Source organism: Typopeltis vanoorti, chromosome 11 (assembly GCF_054136105.1).
Source record: "Typopeltis vanoorti isolate ZY-2024b chromosome 11, IOZ_Tvanoo_1.0, whole genome shotgun sequence".
NCBI classification, from domain to species: Eukaryota; Metazoa; Arthropoda; class Arachnida; order Uropygi; family Thelyphonidae; genus Typopeltis; species Typopeltis vanoorti.
The window spans coordinates 75,606,483-75,628,700 of NC_143559.1; the positions used below are offsets into that span (position 1 = coordinate 75,606,483).

At 32.9% G+C, this 22,218-nt stretch overlaps 1 protein-coding gene across 2 annotated transcripts in view; it reads left to right on the top strand.

Annotated features, from left to right (window-relative positions):
- The window catches only part of LOC150101754 (putative tRNA (uracil-O(2)-)-methyltransferase), a 178,146-nt gene that overhangs the window by 15,795 nt on the left and 140,133 nt on the right, over window positions 1-22,218 (top strand). For both annotated transcript variants that reach the window (XM_090400446.1, XM_090400447.1), the window contains exons 2-3: window positions 7,004-7,106; window positions 20,622-20,838. In XM_090400446.1, coding sequence (XP_090256572.1) covers window positions 7,004-7,106; window positions 20,622-20,838 — 320 coding nt within the window. The remainder of the gene's footprint in view (window positions 1-7,003; window positions 7,107-20,621; window positions 20,839-22,218) is intronic.

The following is a 22,218-nucleotide window of genomic DNA, read 5'->3' on the forward strand; positions in this document are numbered from 1 at the left end:
TTATCCTTATAAGGACTGGCTTAAAGGTGCGAAGCAAGAATGCTTTTCATTTTCCCCATTATCTATAGAGGACAGTGTAGGGATAAAGTGTTATTGAGCTATTAAAGCTCTGATCATGGCAAGAGGGTAACAGCAATAGCCAAGCCTCAGAACTTCATTGGGTATTAATCCATTACCCTTGGAGGGTAACATCCATTACCCTCCGAGGGTATTAATCACTGCATATCATGATTAATTAAATTCAAGTGAAGAGCAACTTTGCAAGTAAAGCAGAAGTCATATATTTCATATACAAGATGTCAAAAGGTGTTGCACCTTATTATTAAAATACTCTGGATTAGAGATAGTTGTTGGAAGTTTTTCCACTTGGTTATACTATAAGTTAAAGATACCCAGAAATTATATACTTTTTTTTAATCCTTCATCCAAGTATGAGCAAACAAGATTGCATCTGAACTATTTTCAGGACTGGGGTAACTCGTATATAGAAGCTTATGACTTCACTTCACTTGCCTTAGTATCCCATAATGCGAAGCACATATCCTGACGGGTATATAATGCTATGCATTATGGTGAGGGTCACTACCCAGATATCCTTATGGATATGTATATCCTTATGCATAAGCACATATCCTTCCAGGTATGTATAGCATTATACATACCCATAAGGATATGTGTTTGGCATTATGGCAGTGTTTCTCAAACTCAGATATCCACAGACCGCTTCTTAAATTTTCATTATTACCAAGTATCCCCTAATTAATTAATTAAAAAAAAAATAAATTAATTAAAACGAATAAATCAACTTAAAATATTAAAAAATTAAATATCTATTTTATTTGAATTTATATGTTCATGTAAACAAAAAATATGATTTATTTTTAATAGAACAAACTTTATAAAGATACCATAAAGTTTTACTTACTTGAAATAATTTATCATCAATGAGAGGAGTGAAATTCCTTATGGTGAGATAAAATTTCAGCAAAATTTGGCTCTATAGTTGTTAATTTCAATCTCAGATGCAGTTCGACATCTATAATGCAATTCCTCTTCTTCGTCTTAATATCTACAATTGCCGAAAATCCAACTTTGCACAGATATGAACTTGGAAATAGAAAAATGAACCTTAGAGCTTTATCTGTTAATTCAGGAAATTCATTCTGTATTTGTATCCAAAATGATGATAATATATTCTCGCTGTATTTATTTTTTAGGAAACCATCAGAAGCTAGTTCTAAAAGTTGTTGTTCTTCTATTGATGATAGATCCTTTGGCATAAATTTCTTTTTATTGAAAGGGTATCTTATCCACTCAATATTAATGTCCAATTCAGGTAAATACTTTTCTAGATTCATTTGTAAGGCTTTTTAAATGCTGCATGATAGTAATTTTCACATCAGCATCAATTTGTTCATTTGAACTTGCGACAATTCATGAAGCGATGGAAACGCATTATATACTTCTCCATTACCAACAATAAATTCTCCATTACCAACAAAGTTTTGCCATAACTTCATTTTTGCCAATGTGGTGTTCACTTTATCTTGGACGTGAAACATAGAAATTTCCTTGCCTTGTAAAGATAAATTAAGACTATTTAATACAGTAAATATATCTACCAGTTATGCTAATTGACTGCCATTTCCAATTATGTAAATGCTTTTTCAATTCAACCTTTTTATCAAGAAAAACTTGTAGTTCATTCTGAAGTTCAAATAAACGAGTAAGAACTTTTCCACGAGAAAGCTAACAAACATTAGTATGGGAAAGAAGTTGTGTATAGTTGCTTCCCATTTCTTTGCAAAGTTGAGAGAAAAGTCTGGTGTTTAGAGGATGGCCTTTAATATAATTTATGATTTTTACAGCTTCATCAAGAACTTTTCGTAGGTCTGTAGACATCATATGTGTAGTCAAAGCCTCCCTGTGTATGCAGCAGTGTGTCAACTTTGCATTTGGTGCAACAGCTTGAATCCTTGAAACAAGTCCTTTTTTAGATCCGACCATGGATTTCACTCTGTCCGTGCTTATTCCAACACAACTTTTCCAATCAAGCTTGTTTTGATGCATAAAGGTATTTATACTGTTGAATATTTCTTCTCCTGTTGTATGTTCTGGCAAGGTCATAATGAATTTTTTGATTTTTTTCATATCTAACGAACACTAGAAGATTTGCAAAATTTGTAATGTCGGTGGATTCATCTACCTGCAACGCATAATAACGACTCTTATGTATATCGGATAACAATATTTGTTTTATATTTTCAGCCACTTCAGTGATTTTTCGATAAACGGTACTGTTTGAAAGGCAAATCCGATCAAAAGATCTTTTTGCATTATCTCCGATCATAATTTCCACTATTATTTTTGCTGCAAGCTTGACCAAAGTTTCACCAATTGTTTCTGCTGCACCACGTTTTGCTGTTAATAGCGACACACGATATGAAGCTTCTAAAGCCTTCATGTTTTCACCTCCTGACATGATCGACATCACTTTTTGAGATTCTTTTAAATTTTTTAGTCTATTTTGAAAAAATTTGACAGGTTTGTCCTTGCATTCATTATGTTTCGATTCAAAATGGCGATTTAAATTACATGGTTTCATGCTTTCATTTTTTAAAGTTTCACTGCAAATTACACATAATGGAATAGGTTTCTCTTCATTTCCGGTCCATGAAAATCCACATTTCAAGTAATTTATATCGTACTTACAAAGTTTTCTCATCTTCTTCCTAGTTGGTTCTTTAGAGATGTCAGACGACACACACTTATCAATTTCACTTGATCCAGATACAATATCAACATTTTCTTGTTGCTGACTGCTACTTATCTACTATGTTCCTCACTTTTGCGCATTTTAAAAATCCAGTCTTTAACCAGTGATCCATACTTAAGAATTTGAAAGCTAAAAAAAATTACCGTATTTAACAAACAGTCCTTCAACAAATGGCTAGTGAAAGCAGAACTCGAAACAGACAGCAATGGTAGGCCAGTAGAGATAAAGCAGCTATGAAGATGTTCATATGATTGGTGCGGTATTAACAAAAGATCGCGCTACTAATTGACAAAGGTAAGCCAACAGTTCAGTTGAAATGCTAATTCTCTTCAACCGAATTCCTTATATAATATCTGAAACACATTCACTATATATTTCTTTGTTTTAACACGTTCACTCAAACAAAACCATATGTTGCCGATGCACCATATGGTTTTGATTGTCTACTATACAGCATTTTATGTGGAGGGGTCATGCGATTCATTAGTTCCGTTTTTATCCCAGTTGTCTCTAATTGCACTGTTTGTTGAGAAACATATTACACAGCCTGCAGATGTCTTTGTACCTTATTCAGTGGTACGATAAGAACATGTTACAATCTCAAACTTAAATTTTATTCCATGCATTAATGATGCATAGCCGAAAATTGCCACGGACCCCCTGAAGACCTTTCGCGGATCCCGGGGATCTGCATACCACACTCTGAGAAACACTGCATTATGGTATACTAAGGCAGGTGAAGTGAAGTCATAAGCTTCTATATAGAGCAGCTGGCTGAATGTATGAGTACGATATCTGATCTCTGCTCTCTTCAGTCATCAGGCAGTGGATTTGAATTTCACTGTGGCATGGACATTTTGTGAAAGCATTTAAGTGGTATATGATTTTCCTCACCTGACGTGGGTCCATTACACTTCTTGTTGTAAGACTGAACTAGCTTGAAAAGTTGAGATTTCTTGAGTGGGGTTCCTAAATTATCTAACACTTAGTCCTCTCACGATGCCAAAAACTTGTATGCATGTATAAAAACATGTATGTAATAGATAAGGTGGTGTCTCTATATAAGGCATTGGTCAGACCATATGTGGACTATTGTGCTCAGATTTGATCACCTAGTTTTCATTGTGATATGGATACACTAGAGATGGTCCAAAGATGAATGACCAAAGTGATATCAGGTCTCTGGAGTGTTGGTTATGAAGAGTGTTTGAGGGAATGTAGATTCCAGAGGTTGGTCGATAAGAGAAAAAGAGGAGATATGATAGAGACCTTCAAATTAGTTAAGGGATTTTATTATATTAATGCAGAAGGAATTAAAAAAAAAGAGTGGATGTTAAGATGGATAGAACGAGATGCCATCCTTAGAAGTTGTATATAGATGTGGTGAAGAAGATTTTTTACATGGAGAGTTGTTAATGAGTGGAATGCATTACCAGAGTGCACTGTGAATGCAGGTAGTGTAAATAACTTTAAAGCTCATTATGATAGACATTGCTGGTTGAATGAACCTCTCATGAAGAGTCTGTTGATTCCATGGATGTTATCAAAATAATAATTTTACAACCATCTACAACTTACATAAAATAAAAAGTTTTATTTTGACTTGACATAATCTGCTCATGTTGTGTTTTTATATTTAATCTATTTTCTAGACTTGGTAACTGAATAGATAGTGTCTTCACTCTCCAACCAACAGATTATGAATTCAAATCCAACTACAGAAATGGATGTTGTGAATGTCTTTAGATGGAAGATAAACTTCACTTCCCAGTATGAGCATACCATTGCCTCTACTTATTGGAGGCCCGAAGTGCTTGAAAAAGTTTCATGTTTGGTCTCTAGAGTGAGGTTTCGGGAGTAACCATTAGCCCATTCAGCACTAATTAATCTATGGTTCACAATCTTTTGAGTGTAGGATTCACATAATAAATCATGTTTTTCAATGATAATACTAAATTTAAGATTTGTTTGTGAAAATTATGACCGCAGTCTTATGAAGTACAATCACTGACCATTTAATTGTATTCATCTAGCTCTTTTTAGAACTTGATTTTATCTATTTTCATTTTTACAATAAAGGCTTTCCAAAACATTTTCTTGCCAGAAGAAACATTACTATCACTGTACTTTTCTCAGACAATCAAGAACTAACACAACTTCAAATATTATTCAAATGTTGGATAACTCTTTTCAGCATCTATAAGTTAACCTCTGGATTTATTTGTTTAGTGTATGATGATACACTAAAAGTCGCATTTTTACAGGGATGTACAGCACCATCTCAATCCCCCATTTTATCTGGGTTCAGGACTGGCATATAGCTGATGAATCAGGCTTATGGCTGGATCTCAAGTTTTCCTGACTGTGTGTGTGTGTGTGTGTGTGTGTGTGTGTGTTCACAGGGCCGGTTTGCCTGTTTTGGGAGATGAAAAACCTGAGTTACTGGGTGAAAAAAATTCTTACCTCCATGTGAGACTGGCTAACTCACCTTTTTGCCAAAGGTGTTACCTCTGGAATGTGACTTGCACAATTCATCAAAACAAGACCACCTGTGTGTTTCTTTGTATTATAGAATTATATTTCAGAAGTGGATTATTACTATAGCCATCTTTTGCAAGTTTAAACTAAAAGTGAATTTTTGTTGATGAATTTTATTGAAGTATATACTACATATAAATGAATTTTGTTAAACTGTAGAGTACAGTAACAAGGGTATGAAGCGCCTGTGGCAAGTGTCTAACTTGCGCCCCTCCCCCCAACCCAAAAATGAGAAAAATTTTGAAAAATTTAAATGTAACAAGTTAAATTTTACTAAATGCAATATGTTAAATACTTACTATTAACCCCATCAAAATGAGTTACAGTGTGTTGCAGAATTTGTGTGTCTAAAGCGGCGTATTGCTGAAATTTAAAAATACAATATAAAATAGTGGACTTTTAAATATCCATTTATTTATTTTTATTGTTTATGTTTTGCGCCCCAAACCTAATTGCACCTGTGGCGCTCTTTCACCACGCCCTCATTATGGCACTGAAACTGTATACTACGTATATTTCATATATCAATGAATATCAATATATAAATGAATTTTATTGAAGTATATGAGGTCTGTTCAAAACATTCCAGGACATAATTTATTTAAAATATATACAAAAGTTTATGAACTATAGGAACATATCTCCGAAATATTCTCCTCCTGCCTTAATTACAGTGTTCCTAGCATTTTTCCTGCATGTGGAAGTATTTCTGAAAATGTTTTTAAGTCATGGCTTTGAGTTGCTCTGTTGCATTCTATTTAATTTCATCCTTTAAGTACAGATTTTAGCTTAAGGAATAAAAAGAAGTCACAGGGACAAAATCTGTGAATTAGATGAGTGAAGTGCTACTGTGATGGTCTTTTGAGAAAATCTCATGTCCAGAATACTCTTCATTTCCACATCTTTCAAGAATTTGGTGGCAGGATCCAAACTGAGATTTCTGTTTCACAGGCTAGTTCTTGAACAGAAATTTGCCAGTTGTTGATGATCTTTTGCAAACACAGGCCACTAAATTGTGGGTGTGAGATGTTGGTGATCATCTTCAGTTGAAGTTTGACCATCTTTAAACCTTTTGAACCACTTAAATGTCTTTGAGCAGCTTAAGGTATTATCCTTAAAAGCTGTTTTAACCATCCGACCAGCCACATGTATCAGATATATAAAAAAATATTCGCTATGTATCCATATCATTTTTATTTCAATATCCAATGGTTATATTGACTTCAATTGATGCCTTGCATCCATGTAATTATGGACGTATATAAACATCCAGACAGGTATGTTGGTTAAGCATTTGATGATAAGTTTCTGTGGCTTTTTTCTTTTCTTTTTTTTTTTTTTTTCAAGTTTGATGCACAACATGATGCATACATTGTTCATTAATTCCTTACATCAGGACACTCAAAAAGCAAAAACTTGTGTTCATCTATTAAAGCACTATGGATGGCCTAGGTGATGCAGTGACCTCAGGCTTTGTGTGTGTTACAACATGTCTGTATGCATATCTGCTTACAAAAGAATAATTATATGTTTGGTTACTTTATAATAATAATTGTTCTGGAACTTTTTGAACAGAACTCATATACATCAGTGAACTTTATGAAGTATTTAATTAGACAGTAAACATCAGCTCAGAAGTTTGTTACAAGACTGAATAACTGTCCTTTCCCCATTCTTTTATCCTTTTAGATAAAATTGAGAAAGTTGTAGTGTTTTATACTTGTCATCAGGAATCAGCAAAGTTTCTTCTGGGCCCACAGTGTACATACAGATTCATTTTTAGAACTGGAAGGTAGGAATAACTTTTTCTTTAAATTAAATATATGAAACGAATTTTAAAAAGTTTCTCAATTATATTATGTTGCTGTTTCATTTATTGATTTAAATATAATTGTAATAATTAAAATACACTTCATACTATATTAAGACTATTATATCTATCATATACTTGAGTAAAAATCAAAAACTATCATTTATCTCTATCTAAAATTTATCGTATATGCTGGGTAGCAGAGTTTAATATTTTGTATTTATAAATATGGCAAATGAGAAATACTCATCCCCTCTTCAAGAGATGTGATTATTTGGTAGTAGTTACTTTGATCAAGACAGCCAGGTTTGTACATATTAGCAGAAGTAATATTGGCATAGGAATAAAGAAGGAACGATGTCAAGAACCATACACAGTAGTTGCAAATAAAAGGAATTTAATTAATGCATAGCTGTCCAATGTTGTGTTTACTAATGATGAATTGGCAATCTGTGCAGAGTACAGTAAAAAGAAACTCCAGAGCAAGAATGCAGTATTGTCATGATTTACTTCTGTTGCTGATCCTGGAATTTGAGTCTAGTTCTTTAAGATTCAATTTTTATTTTATTTTATTTTTAAATGAAAAGTGAGGATGCATCTTTCCATTTCGATTATTATCATTTTTTCTGTTTAAGGAGATATCATTCAGAATCACAGTACTGTGTATTATCCATAGAAAGTTTGAGAAGCACATTGACATTGTCCCCATGTTTATGGAGCTTTCCCACTGAAAAAGACCATGTTTGGTGAATGATCGGGTTTGCCTAAGCCCTTACTGTTTCACAATTACACTGACATCTAGGTTTTCAACATTGATGAGTAGGATTGTCATTAAAACATGCATGTTTTAATGATGATATAAAATCTATCTTCTTCCTCTGTGCACCTATCCTGCTTCCGATGCAGGGTCTGCATTTTACATTTGATTCAACTTTGTTAGTAGTACAACCCCCCCTCAACCGACCTGTTGCCGAGCATGCCGCTGGGGGGGGAGTAATGTATTTTTGACTGTAGTATGTGTGTTCACTGGGCCAGTTTGCCTGTTCTAAGGGACGAAAAACCTGAATTTCTGGGAGAAAAGTCCTCTACCTCTGTATGAGACTGGCTAACTCACCTTTAGTCAAAAGAGACCAGATAAAGACCTCATGTCATGGATGGGAATCGAACCCAGGTCTTTCTAACCAAAGGGTTTCGTCTATACCATCTGAGCTATGGAGGCTCTGACAATATACAATCTATAATTAAATTTAATAATATTAAATATAGTCTGTACTTAAGTTGCAAGTCACACACTCCAGTCTACTGTTTAACTGATCATCAAAACAGCTATCAAATTTTTTAATTTTAAGTCAGCTGATCTCCAAAATTGCATTTTCCTGCAAATAGGAGTGTTCCTAGTTAAGTTGTCACTCGGTGTATAATTGGAGTTAATAATAAAATAAACTTTTTTTCCAGTTAATTTTTTTAAACTGACACCTTATGGTATCACACATGCTTTAGCTATATGATTTTGATGTTATGTTATGTTTTGCAAAGAAATTTCATAATGCATACTTTGTTTGCTGTAATAAAAATTTGGCTGCTTGTTCTTCCTTTCTTAAAGATTTCAGTAATGCACAAATTGAGACATCAACACATACTGCAGATTTTTGCTATTTGTATGCTACAGAAATAAAAGAAATATCCTGTTTCTTAGCACAAACTTTTATTTCTTGTTAATTCCCTATTTGCATACAGTCCTGAAAATAGTTCAGGTGTAAACTTTGTTTGCTTGCTTACACTTGAATAAAGGATTAAACCAAGTACAGGTATCCCTTGCTTAATGCAGCGAAATTAATTGCGGCAATCCCTTGATATACGTGGCAAGAGTTTTGATTAACATGCCTTTAACCCTGCGGAGTTCGCAGCTGATCTGACAGATACATGCAAAATGTTTAATATAAATATTCTTACACAATTCAGTGTACAGCTTGGAGGTCATGAGTAGCTGTGCATTCGTGCATTCATATGTTACAAGTGATATTCTGCACTGTTTTTTTTTGCTGTCAGTTTGCTTTAACACATGAAAAAATGTTTGATATTTGACAGTAAATTGTATCTGAGAGATATACTGCGACCTCTGATGTCAGTATAGTATGGTGTAGTCGTTGTTGTTTTTTTAATTCTTTGTTCAATAATTTCTAGATTGTAACTGAAAATAAATAAACCATCATGTATTACTGAAATAGGGAGCCAAAGGCTTATTTATTATTATTCGTGACACCTCCAAGGAATCCGTAGACTCATCGCGGGAGGACACCCACTGTATAACTCTCCGTCTTCACCAATACAATCATCCACTGTACAACCAATCATCTACGTCAATGCTATCTACTGCCCACCACAACTAGTATTTTTTGTCTGTATGACAAATGAGTCTGCTGTAACAGCCTTTAACTATGCTGACTGTACAACGAAGCAACAATGGTCCTTTCTGTCTAGCTTAAAAGCAACCAGCACTGAGAAGGATACTCAGTAAATTCCAGAAAGATACATAGATTGAAGTAAATCTATAAACAAGACAGATAAGAAACATAAATTCCATGAATGGCTTAAAAGTAATCGATGGAATAGGAATCTAATGGAATCTATTTTTCAGTATTAACTGATGTTTTAATTTTTACACTGAAATGGTAAGGATCCATTAGATTGATATGTGATTAGTATCAAGAAAGAATAAATTATTTATTTATTTTTTTCAGTAGCAAACTAGATCCTGGGATGTAAGCTATTTAAATGAACTAAAAACATTTCGAATATGTCAGGATTATGGGCAGTATTTTCTTCAAACCACATACAAGTTTGTCAAGAAGGTTGAGTGAGAGATTCACAGCCATGATACAAACTTCCTGTGTGTAGAAAAGTTCTCCTCCAGATCCCACTCACTCATACATTTAAAAAAAATGTATGAACGCATTCAGAAAAGCCACTATATTATGCCTGTATGGATGACTTGTTTTCTATTTGGCCATGTTGTACTGACATTAGAATATTTAAATATGCTATAAATAGCACATACCTTATTCAATTTGCCATTGAAAAGAGAAAGTAACAGTCTCCGCTTCTTTGACATCTTAATTACCAATCCAAATGACTTTCAGTACATAGGAAATCGGAAATCTAACATAGACATATTCACTAACATTCACACTATTACCCCTATATCAATCTACAAAACACTAAAGTACCCACACCTATACCTGAAGACTGCAATAAGTTCATAACTATCTCATATAATGAAGTATCTCTGGGGAAAAAAAAAAAGAGAGAGAGGAGGGGGTTGTGACCACTGCTATTCTGGCTTAGTCAATCATATGATGATTTCCTACAGGATAACCACAAAAGAAAACACTCACTGCTATACAAGAGCTGATATAAATCACTTTTTTTTTCTTCAGCCAGTCTCAACCTCAACACATTCATCAACCTCAGGCTTGATAAATTTCGATGATTGATTTTAAGATATTCAGCCTAACTTTCTCTGTAAGTATCCTTCAGAACACTTAAAGACAATGAAAACTCTTTTCAACCTACTTGCAGGTCATAATGTAGTAATCTGTTAGTGATAGTGACAATGTTAGATTAATAATTAAATTTCAGTTTATTTGTAATTAGTCTGATTCTGTTAAACTGAGATGAAAATCAGCAGCTAAGCTAGAACCAAAGAACAAGAGTGATATGATAAAAATTAAAGAATTATTTATTTTAACTAATTTTTTTTCCTACAAGGGTGTGGGTGAGTGCATGCATTGTATTGATAATTAAGAAAGCAATGTACAATGAAAAAATAACAAGTAAAAATGAATACAAAGTGCCGCTATAAAATAATCTTACAGATTACTTTAAGAGGACGTCAAACCACAACAAATAAATACAATTTTTTTTTAAATTAGAAAATAAATCTTCACTGAATATTACCTCTTTCTCAAACTAAATCAACCGACTCTTCTCAAAAATAATATGTATGAAGATGCATAATTTCATGTAAGTTTCTCACATGAAACGGTTTCATCATTTTGGCTAAACATGTTTCAGTATATGGTTTGTGTCTTTTAAGTCATGTTACAGAACTTGAAAACATAAGTTTTCAAGTTCTGTAATACAATCATTTTATTACATAATTTCATTACAGTAAAATCAGAAACACTAAAGGAACAGTTTGTTATAGCAGGAGGTTTATTATAGTGAATTTTCTTCAAAACAGTACTGATGCTATGAGATTTTGGCTGGGACTGACAGCACAAGATAGCAAGTGTGAGCTCACTATAGCAACAGTTGACCATATTGAAATGCAGACATGTTTATATAAAACTAATCCACAATGGCAAGCTTTTTTTGTTTCAAAAGAAATCTAGAAATTCACCTGAAAGTTGCAATTATTTTATGCATTATCCACAATAATTCATATATAATACCTTTGGACTATACGAAAAATATGAACATTTTCAGCATATTTTTCCCTCAATGGCACTTGTAATGTTTTTCCCATTAAAATACAGTTGGCAAGTAATTATCTCCTCCTTTAATTCTGTTCGAAGAAATTACTAAAAAAATCTAAAGTTATTTCATTAGCATGGAATAGCAATTTTTCATAATGTAAAAGAACTAAATTTCTAATAAAAGAAAATCAGAATTTCAATTTAAATGAATAATTCTTTGTTGGCATATGTGTTCTAATTAAAAACTCAAGACCAATCAATGCCAAATCCTATTTTGCTACTGATGCCTGACATCTGCTCAAAATTTTTTTACAGTTCAAATGTGTAATAGTTTATAGTAAGCAACTTACTGACGTTTATATTTCTAGTATGAAAACAGCATTAACTAAAACAATACAAATTGCATGAAATGGATTCACTCATTCTGTTTAAGGTTAAACACAGCTAGCTAGTTAAGTGGTATCCAGCTCTCTTGTCTGCCTTCTCTTATTCATACAACATGATTATGGTATATATAAGAATAAATTTTGGAATGGAATTAGGGAAGCACTAATGTATAAAGTAAAATGTAATCGTTAATTGCTCAGCATATGATATAATGTAAACACTGAATACTGGTGCCAACAATCAAACATTAATTAAAAACTATTAATCCTATGTTAAAGCAGTATAAATTAGTCTCTTTAAAAATAAGTCCATTAATTTTGATCTTCAAACCTAAAGAAGCTTAGCTCCTCTTTTGTCCATCTCTTCCTCCCTCACTACACACACACACACACCCAATCCCAACTACTTGTATTAGAATGTTATTCATTCATTCATCAATAATTTTTTATTCTCTTTAGTTATAACTGTCCATCATAATTTGTGATCATTAAATGTTTAAAATAAAAAAAAACTGCAGTCGATAAATGATAGTTCAAATGTGTATGATTTAAAAATATTAGCTTACTGTTGCCTCCTATACATACTCTAAAAGAAGAAAATGAATTCTTCAAAAAGCATTTTTTAATAAAAATCTGATATCAAAAATGGTCATCAGTATGCTTACATGTAAATATGTATAAGTATTATGATACAGAGAGGTGAAAGGTTTTCTTAAGATAATCTTTTTGGCATGATCTGCTGTAAATTATTCATATTCTTTTATAAAATGATATTCTTCATAAACCATAATCTCAGCAAAAGAAATAAATAAAAACTCCATAATGATAATTACCAGTATTATGGGGAAGGAAGAAATTGTAATATATCTAAAGTGATCATTAACGAATACATCAATCATTCTATTAATTTGGAATAGTAAATAGTATCAATAAATATTAATTTCATAGAAATGTAACTTCTGAACATTAAACTAAATATTATTACAAGGAAACAAGAAATGTCTTACCTTCTAAATGCCATTATCAATTAGAAAAATAATAGTTGATGCTAACTTTCATTTTTAAAAAATTCCCAATTAACCATTTCACCAAGTATAAATCTTTGTAGTCACATGAAGAATGGCACAAACTGCTGTTTTAACAATACAGAGTCATTTCCTTAATCAACAACATGCACTCCTGGTCATTCAATATCATTCATAATAAGAACTTTAGGTCTAGAAAATATTCTAATTCCCTCTTCCAATTTGGCAAGCTGTTTTTCAAGCTCTTCTTTTTTCTGTCTTAATCTCAGAGTGTCATTTCGAATTGGCAATGATGACAACTTTAAAATGAGTTCAGCCTGATTTTTCTTGAGCAACTGTAAAGTCTCTTGCCATTCTTGTTCTCCATCACCTAATAATGTAAATCCAGCTGGAATACTAATTTTTTGAATTTCTTCTTTCTTCTTCCTCCATCCACTGTTTCTTTCTTTCTACTTATTTTGGAATTTCTCCTGGACGATGACCTGATAATACTGGTAGTATTTTATTATTTTAATCTTTTCCTTTGCCAATATTTGATGCTGAAGAACTTCGTGACAGGCTAATGTGTGTGCAAATATTTCCAGGACCTATTAATGGCTTTTCTTGGCTCAACTCAGAACTATTAGATCTTCTAAGACCAAGCTGTGAATGTACAGGACTGTTTATCTCAAAGTCCCTATCTTCACTCCCTGGAGAAGACAAGGTTGCTATGTCAGATTTTGGAGGTGTTCCAATATAAAAGTCTGGTGATGATCGATTTCCTTTACTTGGAATGGAATGCAATTTACAACTAGATACTGGATGGCAAAATTAGATTCCTGAAATATAGCTGAAACTTTCGAAGATACAGTGCAATACTTTTCAGATTTCCATACAACCTTAACAGGCTTTTTCTGTTTGCATTTTGCTTGAATCTCTTTTAACCTCTTGATATTTTCTTTAGTATAATTTTTAGCAACTGGCTTAGATTTTGGCTGTGGTCTAACAGCTTGTCCTTCAATCTCCATCGATAAATGAGCAACAGCAGGGGAACAAGAAGAACTCTGGTTTCATGACTGCATAGCTTGATGATTCATATTTCTGCCAATAAATTAAACTTTTTGTATTTTGCAATTCCTAACCATTATCAAATGCATCTTTCCATATCATCTGTGTACACAAGCAAATTAAACTTTAAGATGTAAAATAAATGCAATAAAGCACAAATCCACGACTTCATTAGCTCCTAGTATTTACAATTCACATCAACTTTGAACCACCACTTTAAAAAGCACATCGCACATCCTTACATTATCATACATGTCCTCTAGGAGATGTACTTTACATTATGGAAAATACTAAAGTGATCTGGAGCTTACTCCACCTTTACTACGAGTTGCCCATAAGGTTACTTATGCTTGCATCCGCCGAAACTTTTAGTTTTTATATATTCGGCACGAAACTATTGTAGTTTCTACATTCGGCTATGAAATAATGTTGGATTCAATATCCACTTAATTTGTGCCATCGTGCATTATATTTGCAGTGTTTTTTCTTTATGTTTTATTGCTTGTTTGCCGAGGTCTGGAGAGTCATTTTGCTTGTTATTGTAGAATTTATGCCTATAAAAAAAAACTAAAACTATTCAAACGACTCTTGATAACTTCTTTTGATAAAAAAATTGCAGTAAATAATGTAGGTACAAGTATTTATTAAACATTTACTTTGCATTCATTTTTTATCTTTCCTAAAAGAGTACCATATAAAAGAAATATTAATACAGTAATTGATCATGGACGAATTGTAATTTTTACCATTGATTATTAGATTTGATTAACACGATTTTGATATACGCAGTAACGTCTAGGGATTAATTAACCGCATTAATCGAGGGATACCTGTATATAATTTCTTGGTATCTTTAGTCTATTTGCATACAGTTGTTCAAATGTATTTATGATTAATTCTTTAAAGTGTATATTTTTAGGGCTTTCAGGGTGTATATGTTTATTACCATTCTTAACTAACAGTTATCATTTCTCTGAATTCTATTTTTCAATTCAATGCATTTTAATTTCTTTTTTATCTATATATTGTTTTGTATTCCTTCTATAACTTTTTTCCATTGCCATATTCATATTCTAAGTTTCACATTCCAAGCAAAAAAAAGTTGGTTATTTTTTCTTCCTTCATATTTTTCTACTTTTATTTGTACTATTATTGATGCTTATATAAACAATATACATATGTACTTGCTAATTTTTACTTTTGACCCAGATAATATGTTGCTTTTTGTTATCCCTCCTCCCTGAATTCTGTGTATGTACACTTTGCTTTGTGAAAAAGTTGAAATTGGATAATTTGCAGGTTTGCTTACAGCATATCAGAGAATCAAGATTACCAAGGGGAAGCAAGAAATCCTCTGATTTTGAAACTGCAGAAGACTTCATAGAAATCTTTCAAAAATTTATTCTAGACAAATTATGGTATCTGCTAAAGAGATTACTGTTTAGAAAGATGGTTTTTGCAATTATGATAAGTTTGTATTTTTAAGAGCTAGCAGAACATTTGTAGAAATAAAGTCTCATTCTGTCATCTACAGGACCAGAAAAATGCTTATCATTTATCACCACAAATTAATGCACACGTGAAAAGGAATTAACTTTCAATTTTAGAATCATATTGTCAGGATGTTAACAATAATTAACTTCAATTCCTGGCCACTTTTATATTATCAAGATTTAATTATAAGTAATATATTAATAACATAATATGTTAGAAAAATTAATACTGTTAGTTTTTATATCTAATTACAGTATTTGACATATGGTGTTATGGATGCTTAAAAGTTTGCTGATACTACAGAGCATTTCCATCAACATTATTTTAACTTTCATTGGTGTTCTCTTTGTATAAATACTACTGGTTCTCTTTACAACAACAACAGGTAGTTTTAAATTCATTCTATTATGTGAAATGCAATTTCACATAATAGAAAAGTTTGTGGAATAGTCCTTACCTTTTGTTAAAGAACTCAAATGGAGAGCTCAGGTTTGTTTTTCACCTAGAAGCTGTGAACAGTTACAGATCCTATAAATTTCTCTCTTTTCAATATAGAGGAATTATTGGCATCTCTTGAAGGAATAGTGGATATTATCACATCCCTTTGAAGAAGAAGAATGATAGACATTATTTTCTCTTTACAATACCACAGGCTAAATATGGATTAACCAAAATACCTCAGGATGCACAAAATTCAGCTGTCTTTTCATGCTCTCATGAATATGGTTATATTGGGAAAAGAAGCAGTTTGTTTTCAGGAAGACTTGCTTGTTTATTCTTCTAGTATTTATAGTCACTACAAGTTACTGAAATCAGTTATCTCCAAGTTGCATCGAATGAATTTAAAATTAAAAATTGCAGAGTGCCAGTTTTTCTTGAGATTGAGGGGAGGTATATGTTTCATTATCCCAATTTCATTTCAAATTTTTTAAGATTTCTTAATACATAATACACCTAATTTATATTATAAAAAAATAAAATGTGGTGTATCTGAATGAAAGTCCTGAGATCAATGAGTAGCAGTAGTAATAACCATTCAAAAGTTTTTAAGGGAAAAAACTGCAACACTCAAAACTAACTTTAGGGAAAATATAACAAGAAATCTATTTGTAAAAATTAGAATGATTTCAAAAGTTTCTGAATACCACTAAATTCACATCCTGCAGTTCTTTCCATATAAACAACTTGTTTATCTTTTTCAACATTCATAGTTTTAATCCCTAAACAACTGATTTAAGGCCCAGAAGTTAGTGGCTGGAATAATCAAATTACAAAGAAGTAGTCTGCTTTAGAAGCACCTGCTTCAGGAAATACCATGGTATTATTAGTTTGCTTCTTTTCTTGACACTGCAATAAAGGTCAAGGTTCATCTGAAATATAAACTCGCAATATTTTAAATAACAGAATTTCTTAAACAAATTTCATCACTCTTTAAATATTATGACTCTGAGGAAATCATTTCATTTCTCAAGTTATTTCATCACTATCAATAGCTACATATAATAGAACTAGTATGTGATTCACTGAATACCATAAGTTCATAAGTGAACACCTACTGGTGTTCACTTATGAACATAAAAAGTTTTATAAAAACTTTTGTCTAAAAGTTTTAGATGTATATTATACTTGACCAGAAATTTTGTTCTTTTTATAGTCTCATTTTACCTAAACATAAGTAAACAAAAGTTTGCACATGAAATATCTTTAGCTAGTATTTGTATATGGTACTTATACAATCAATACTTGTATATTTGCTAGCCTGGTTGCCTGAGTGGTTAGCATATCCACTCTCCAACCAGCAGAGTACATGTTCAAATCCTACTGTGGGCATGGATGTTTGCAAATGTCATGGAAGATGAATTTTATTGCCCAGTATAAGATTACTGCTCTGCTTTTTGGAGGCCTAAAGTGGCTTGAAAAAGTTCTATATTTGGTCCCTAGAGCAAGATTTCTGAATTATCAGTAACAGTAACACAATAAATAAAAAAAAATACAAAATTAATCAAAATAGAAAAAAAAAAATCCATACCCCACCCATGGTACAAATGTACTATAACGGGGCTAGGTTTACAAAATAACCTTTTGTGGTTTTATATATATATAATAAATAAAAATGTGTGTGTGTGTGTATAGAGAGAGAGAGCACTTGCCTTCACATCAAGTTGTCTTAGTATCCCATAATGCAGTAAATAATGTAGGTACAAGTATTTATTAAACATTTACTTTGCATTCATTTTTTATCTTTCCCAAAAGAGTATTATTAATAAATTATTAATAGTAATCGATCATGGACAAATTGTAATTTTTACCATTGATTATTAGATTTGATTAACGCGATTTTGATATAGGCGTATATCAAAATTTTGATATACGCGGTTTATTTATTTATTCGTATGGAGTTCTCTCCCTTCCCCCCCCCCCAATCCCTGTTGGGGTGAGTTGAGCCTCCTCATGGGGGGTTAAGTATTTATGATTTATGGCTGTAGATTCATGTGTGTGTTCACGGGGCCGGTTTGCCTGCTGTCCACACCCAAGATCGGTTAACTAGGCTATGGCTGAGGAAGATCCCGTTGGCAACGGGAATCGGACCTAGGACACTCCTTCCCCAGGCATAGTTGCGAAGTGCAAAGCCACTAAGCTAACCGTGCAGACATATACGCGGTAACATCGAGGGATTAATTAATTACCCAGATTGGTTTCAAACTTCATCAAGATCTCATCAGCAGAAACTAGACTGACTGATGGCTTTGATAAAAGTTGACTAATCTAGATAGTGACTTTTCCCCTAATGCCATGCATTATGGGAAGAGTCACTACCTTCACAAGAAGGAATATGCTATGCCTTATGAGATATGTGACAACTTGATTTGAAGTCTACTGCTGTGTGTGTATATATATATATGACTAGCCTGCAAACTTTTGTTTAATCACACTTAGATAAAATAAGGATCAAAACAAGAATATGATTTCTTGTCAAATATAATTTATTTGTATACCCCCCCCCCCCCCCCCACCAAAAAAACCCAGCATGAACAACAAAAAAACTTGTTGTAAAAATGTCTAATCCGGAGTATAATAATGTGGTGATACATCATATTACTGCTTTTATATAAAAATATGACCTGTTTCAGCCCTTGCAGTCTGATCTTTACTGGTCTAGCTCTGATGAGACCTCAATAAAAGGGCTAAAACAGATCTGGGTGATGACTCTTTCTATTATGCATTATACATGCCAAAGAGAGAGAGGGACAGTGCATTATGGAATACTGAGGCAACTTCAGTAATATAAGGAAGAAAACAAGAATATAATTTCTTGTGAAGAATAGTTTATTTTCCTTTTCAGTATGTATATATATATATATATATATATATATGAAATATGAAAAAGTTTACAATGAATGTGATGGAAATTCTCAGTGTAGCTTCAGTAAAAATGAACTTTGCATGTTTTGAAGCATCTAGTTTCTAAATGAGTATGTTCATAAACTAGACATTTAAAAGTCTCTTAACACAGTCTAGTATTTGACAGAATTACAAAGCTGATTTTCACTCTCTTAACTACTTTTGGTATTATTGGTACTTTTGGTATTATTAAGGATAACTTAAAAGAAATGGATAGAAAACAGTTTTTTTTTTAATAACTACCATATATATAATAAATAAATATATATATATATTTATGCAAATTATAATCTCTCACTGTAATGCATGAATTCATGCTTTGCCATGAATTCATGCATTACAGTGAGAGATTATAATTTGTATCATGTTGTCATAATGGAGCTACCAAAAATTATAATCATCTATTGTGAACAGTTAACTGTGTGGTATCACAAAGATATTCTGAATCTTATTCCATTTTGGAATTATTAAATTAATGAAATATGTTATGAATAATGTCATCGTTAAAAATTTATTAAGTAAGCAACTTAGATATTAGCAGAATTTGTCTATGTTAAAGCTAATTCCAGTATTTTTATCAAAATTATCTTCATTTCTGTAATTATTATTATGGATATTCCATGGAGTCAAAAGCCTCATCACGGGAGATCCACTCTATCCATTAACACAATACCTATTATACATCTCCTTAAACCTATTCACTGTTGGGGCACTCATCTGGCAATCCATTCCACTCATTCGCCACTCTCCAAGTAAAGAACCTAGTCTACACACCATTACTAACCACACTCTTAGACAACTTCCAAGTTTGACCCCTTGTTTTTCCCCTACTCCCCATGTATTAAAAAATTTCTTTTGTGTCAGTCTGATAGAATCTCTTTAGTAACTTATAAGTTTCTGTTCCGCTTACATATCCCCTGTCCTCAGCATGTGGTGCAGAGAACAGGGAATATATAAGTTGAACTCTGCAACCCTTCAATCTATCCTTGTAGGGAACATTCCACAGACCTGTCACTAGCTTGTTCACTTGTCTCTGAATCCTTTCCACCACCTCTCAATTCTCAAGATACGCAGATGACCAAATCTGTGCGTAGTCAACATGTGGCCGAATCATAGCCTTATAAAGAGGAATATTAACCTACCTATCTTTACTTGTCAGTGTGTTTTCTTCAGCATCCAATTAATCCTCTGAACTATTTTGCCACCTCTTGCAATATGTCCCCTGAATTTCAAATATCTATCCACCATCACCCCCACAGCTTTAGCCTCATCAGTTTACAGGAAACTGATGAGGCTAAGGCTCATTAGAAACTAGTACCATTAATATGATACGAAGTATGTAATCTTTTCATTCCAAATCATTACCTTACATTTTTCAACATTGAATTGACGACAATTGTCCTTTGCCCACACTGCCAGTTTAATTTAAATCATTCTGTAAGATATCTACATCACCTTTGTTAACCATTGCCCCCCTTCATCGGCAAATGACTGAATATCTCCTTTCAAATTTTCCGTTATCATTAATGTACAAATTAAAGAGTAGTGGTCTTAGTACAAAGTCCTGGAGCACTCCACTAGTCACCCTTGATTCACTTGATTGAAACAATGTAATTTCCTGAATATCACCCAGTTTTGTTAAGCATGTTTATTTATTTATTACAGGATAGTACTGGAAGTTCTGAATAGAAGTAAAGATGATTTTAATGTAAACAAACCAAATATTCAGTGGTTAAAAATGCATGTATTTATGAAGGTGGTTCGTTGGGCAACTGACTCAAATATCAAGCCAAGTATTGCATCTTTGAGACTTGTTTCCATAGTTAAATACAGTCAGAATTATAAACGACTAAAGGAGAAATATGGATCCTATTTGGTACAAGTAAGTGGAATTATTTTTAAAACTGTTATCAAGTTAGAATTAAATAATCTTAATCAAACTAGTTTAGAGGTGCTTAAGGGTCAAAGCTGTATAACTGAGAGGAGACCTCCACATGGCCTTTAAAGGAATGTGGAGAACTGACCAGGGCTTCTGACCTAATGTCCAATCCTCACCTTCTCATGGTGCACCCTGTTGGGTATCTACCTGGATACTGAACGAACGAGGATGGGCTGGCAATTTGGGATTTAGCTGAAAAAATTGTATTCTTATTGGCTTAAATCAATATACAAAATGATGGTACAACATGAAGAAATTTTATGCTGGCTAGGGCATCACCCAGTTAAATGAGGCCCCCCGTTGTTTTCGCCAGGAAGCCATGGCAAACAGCGAAAAGTCAGCTACTGGAACAAATCTGAATGTGCACCCCAACTCAACATCACCAGAGTTAAAGATCAGTACTATCAACATAAGAAGCCTGAATGGTAAAGAAATGGAGCTAGCTGAGGAATTAGATAAGTAGGAGATCGACATAATAGGTGTGACTAAAACAAAAAAGACAAAACCTGGTGAGATCTTTCTGAACAATAAATACAAAATGTTATATTATATTCAGGCAATGAAAATCAAGGAAAAGAAGGAGTAGCCATAGTATTCAATGCAAAATATGACGCTAGTCTTCTTGAATGGCAGGCAGTCTCAAGTAGTGATGTTGGCAAATATCAGAACGGGGATCAGAACGGGGAATTTGACAATGAGACTTATTTATGCCTATGGTCCCACAGAAGGTTCTACTAAGGTAGAAGTGGAGGAATTCTTTGAGGCTTTAGAAAAAGCAACTGAAACAATGAAAAACAAAAGTTGGTCCTTGTTGGGGATCTACATAGCAGAGTAGGAAATGATTACCAGACATACAAAAATATTTTGGGAAAATTTGGAGAAAAGAGCAAAGCTAATAATAATGGCAAATATCTGTTGGATTTCTGTCCAGGACATGGACTGGTTATTACTAACACCATATTATAACTTAAAAATGTGCACAAATTCACATGGAGAGAAGAAGCAAGGAATAAGAAAAGTCTCATTGACTATGTTATTGTTGATAGTGATGTTTTCTCCCGTGCAGGACACCAGACTGTACAGAGGATTTGAAATTGGAAGTGATCACTATTTAGTCTTGAGCAGGATAAAATTGAATTTCATATTGAAAAGAATAACGTGTAAGAAAGTTTTAAAGTGAATAAAAGTTGAGCAGCTCTCAGATGTGAACTGTAGACTAAAATACACAAAGATTATTGAAGAAAAAATGAAAGCGTTTGAGAACAGGAACCAAACTGTGGAGATTCAGTAGCAAGCCTTGAAAAAAACCCTGATTGACTCAGC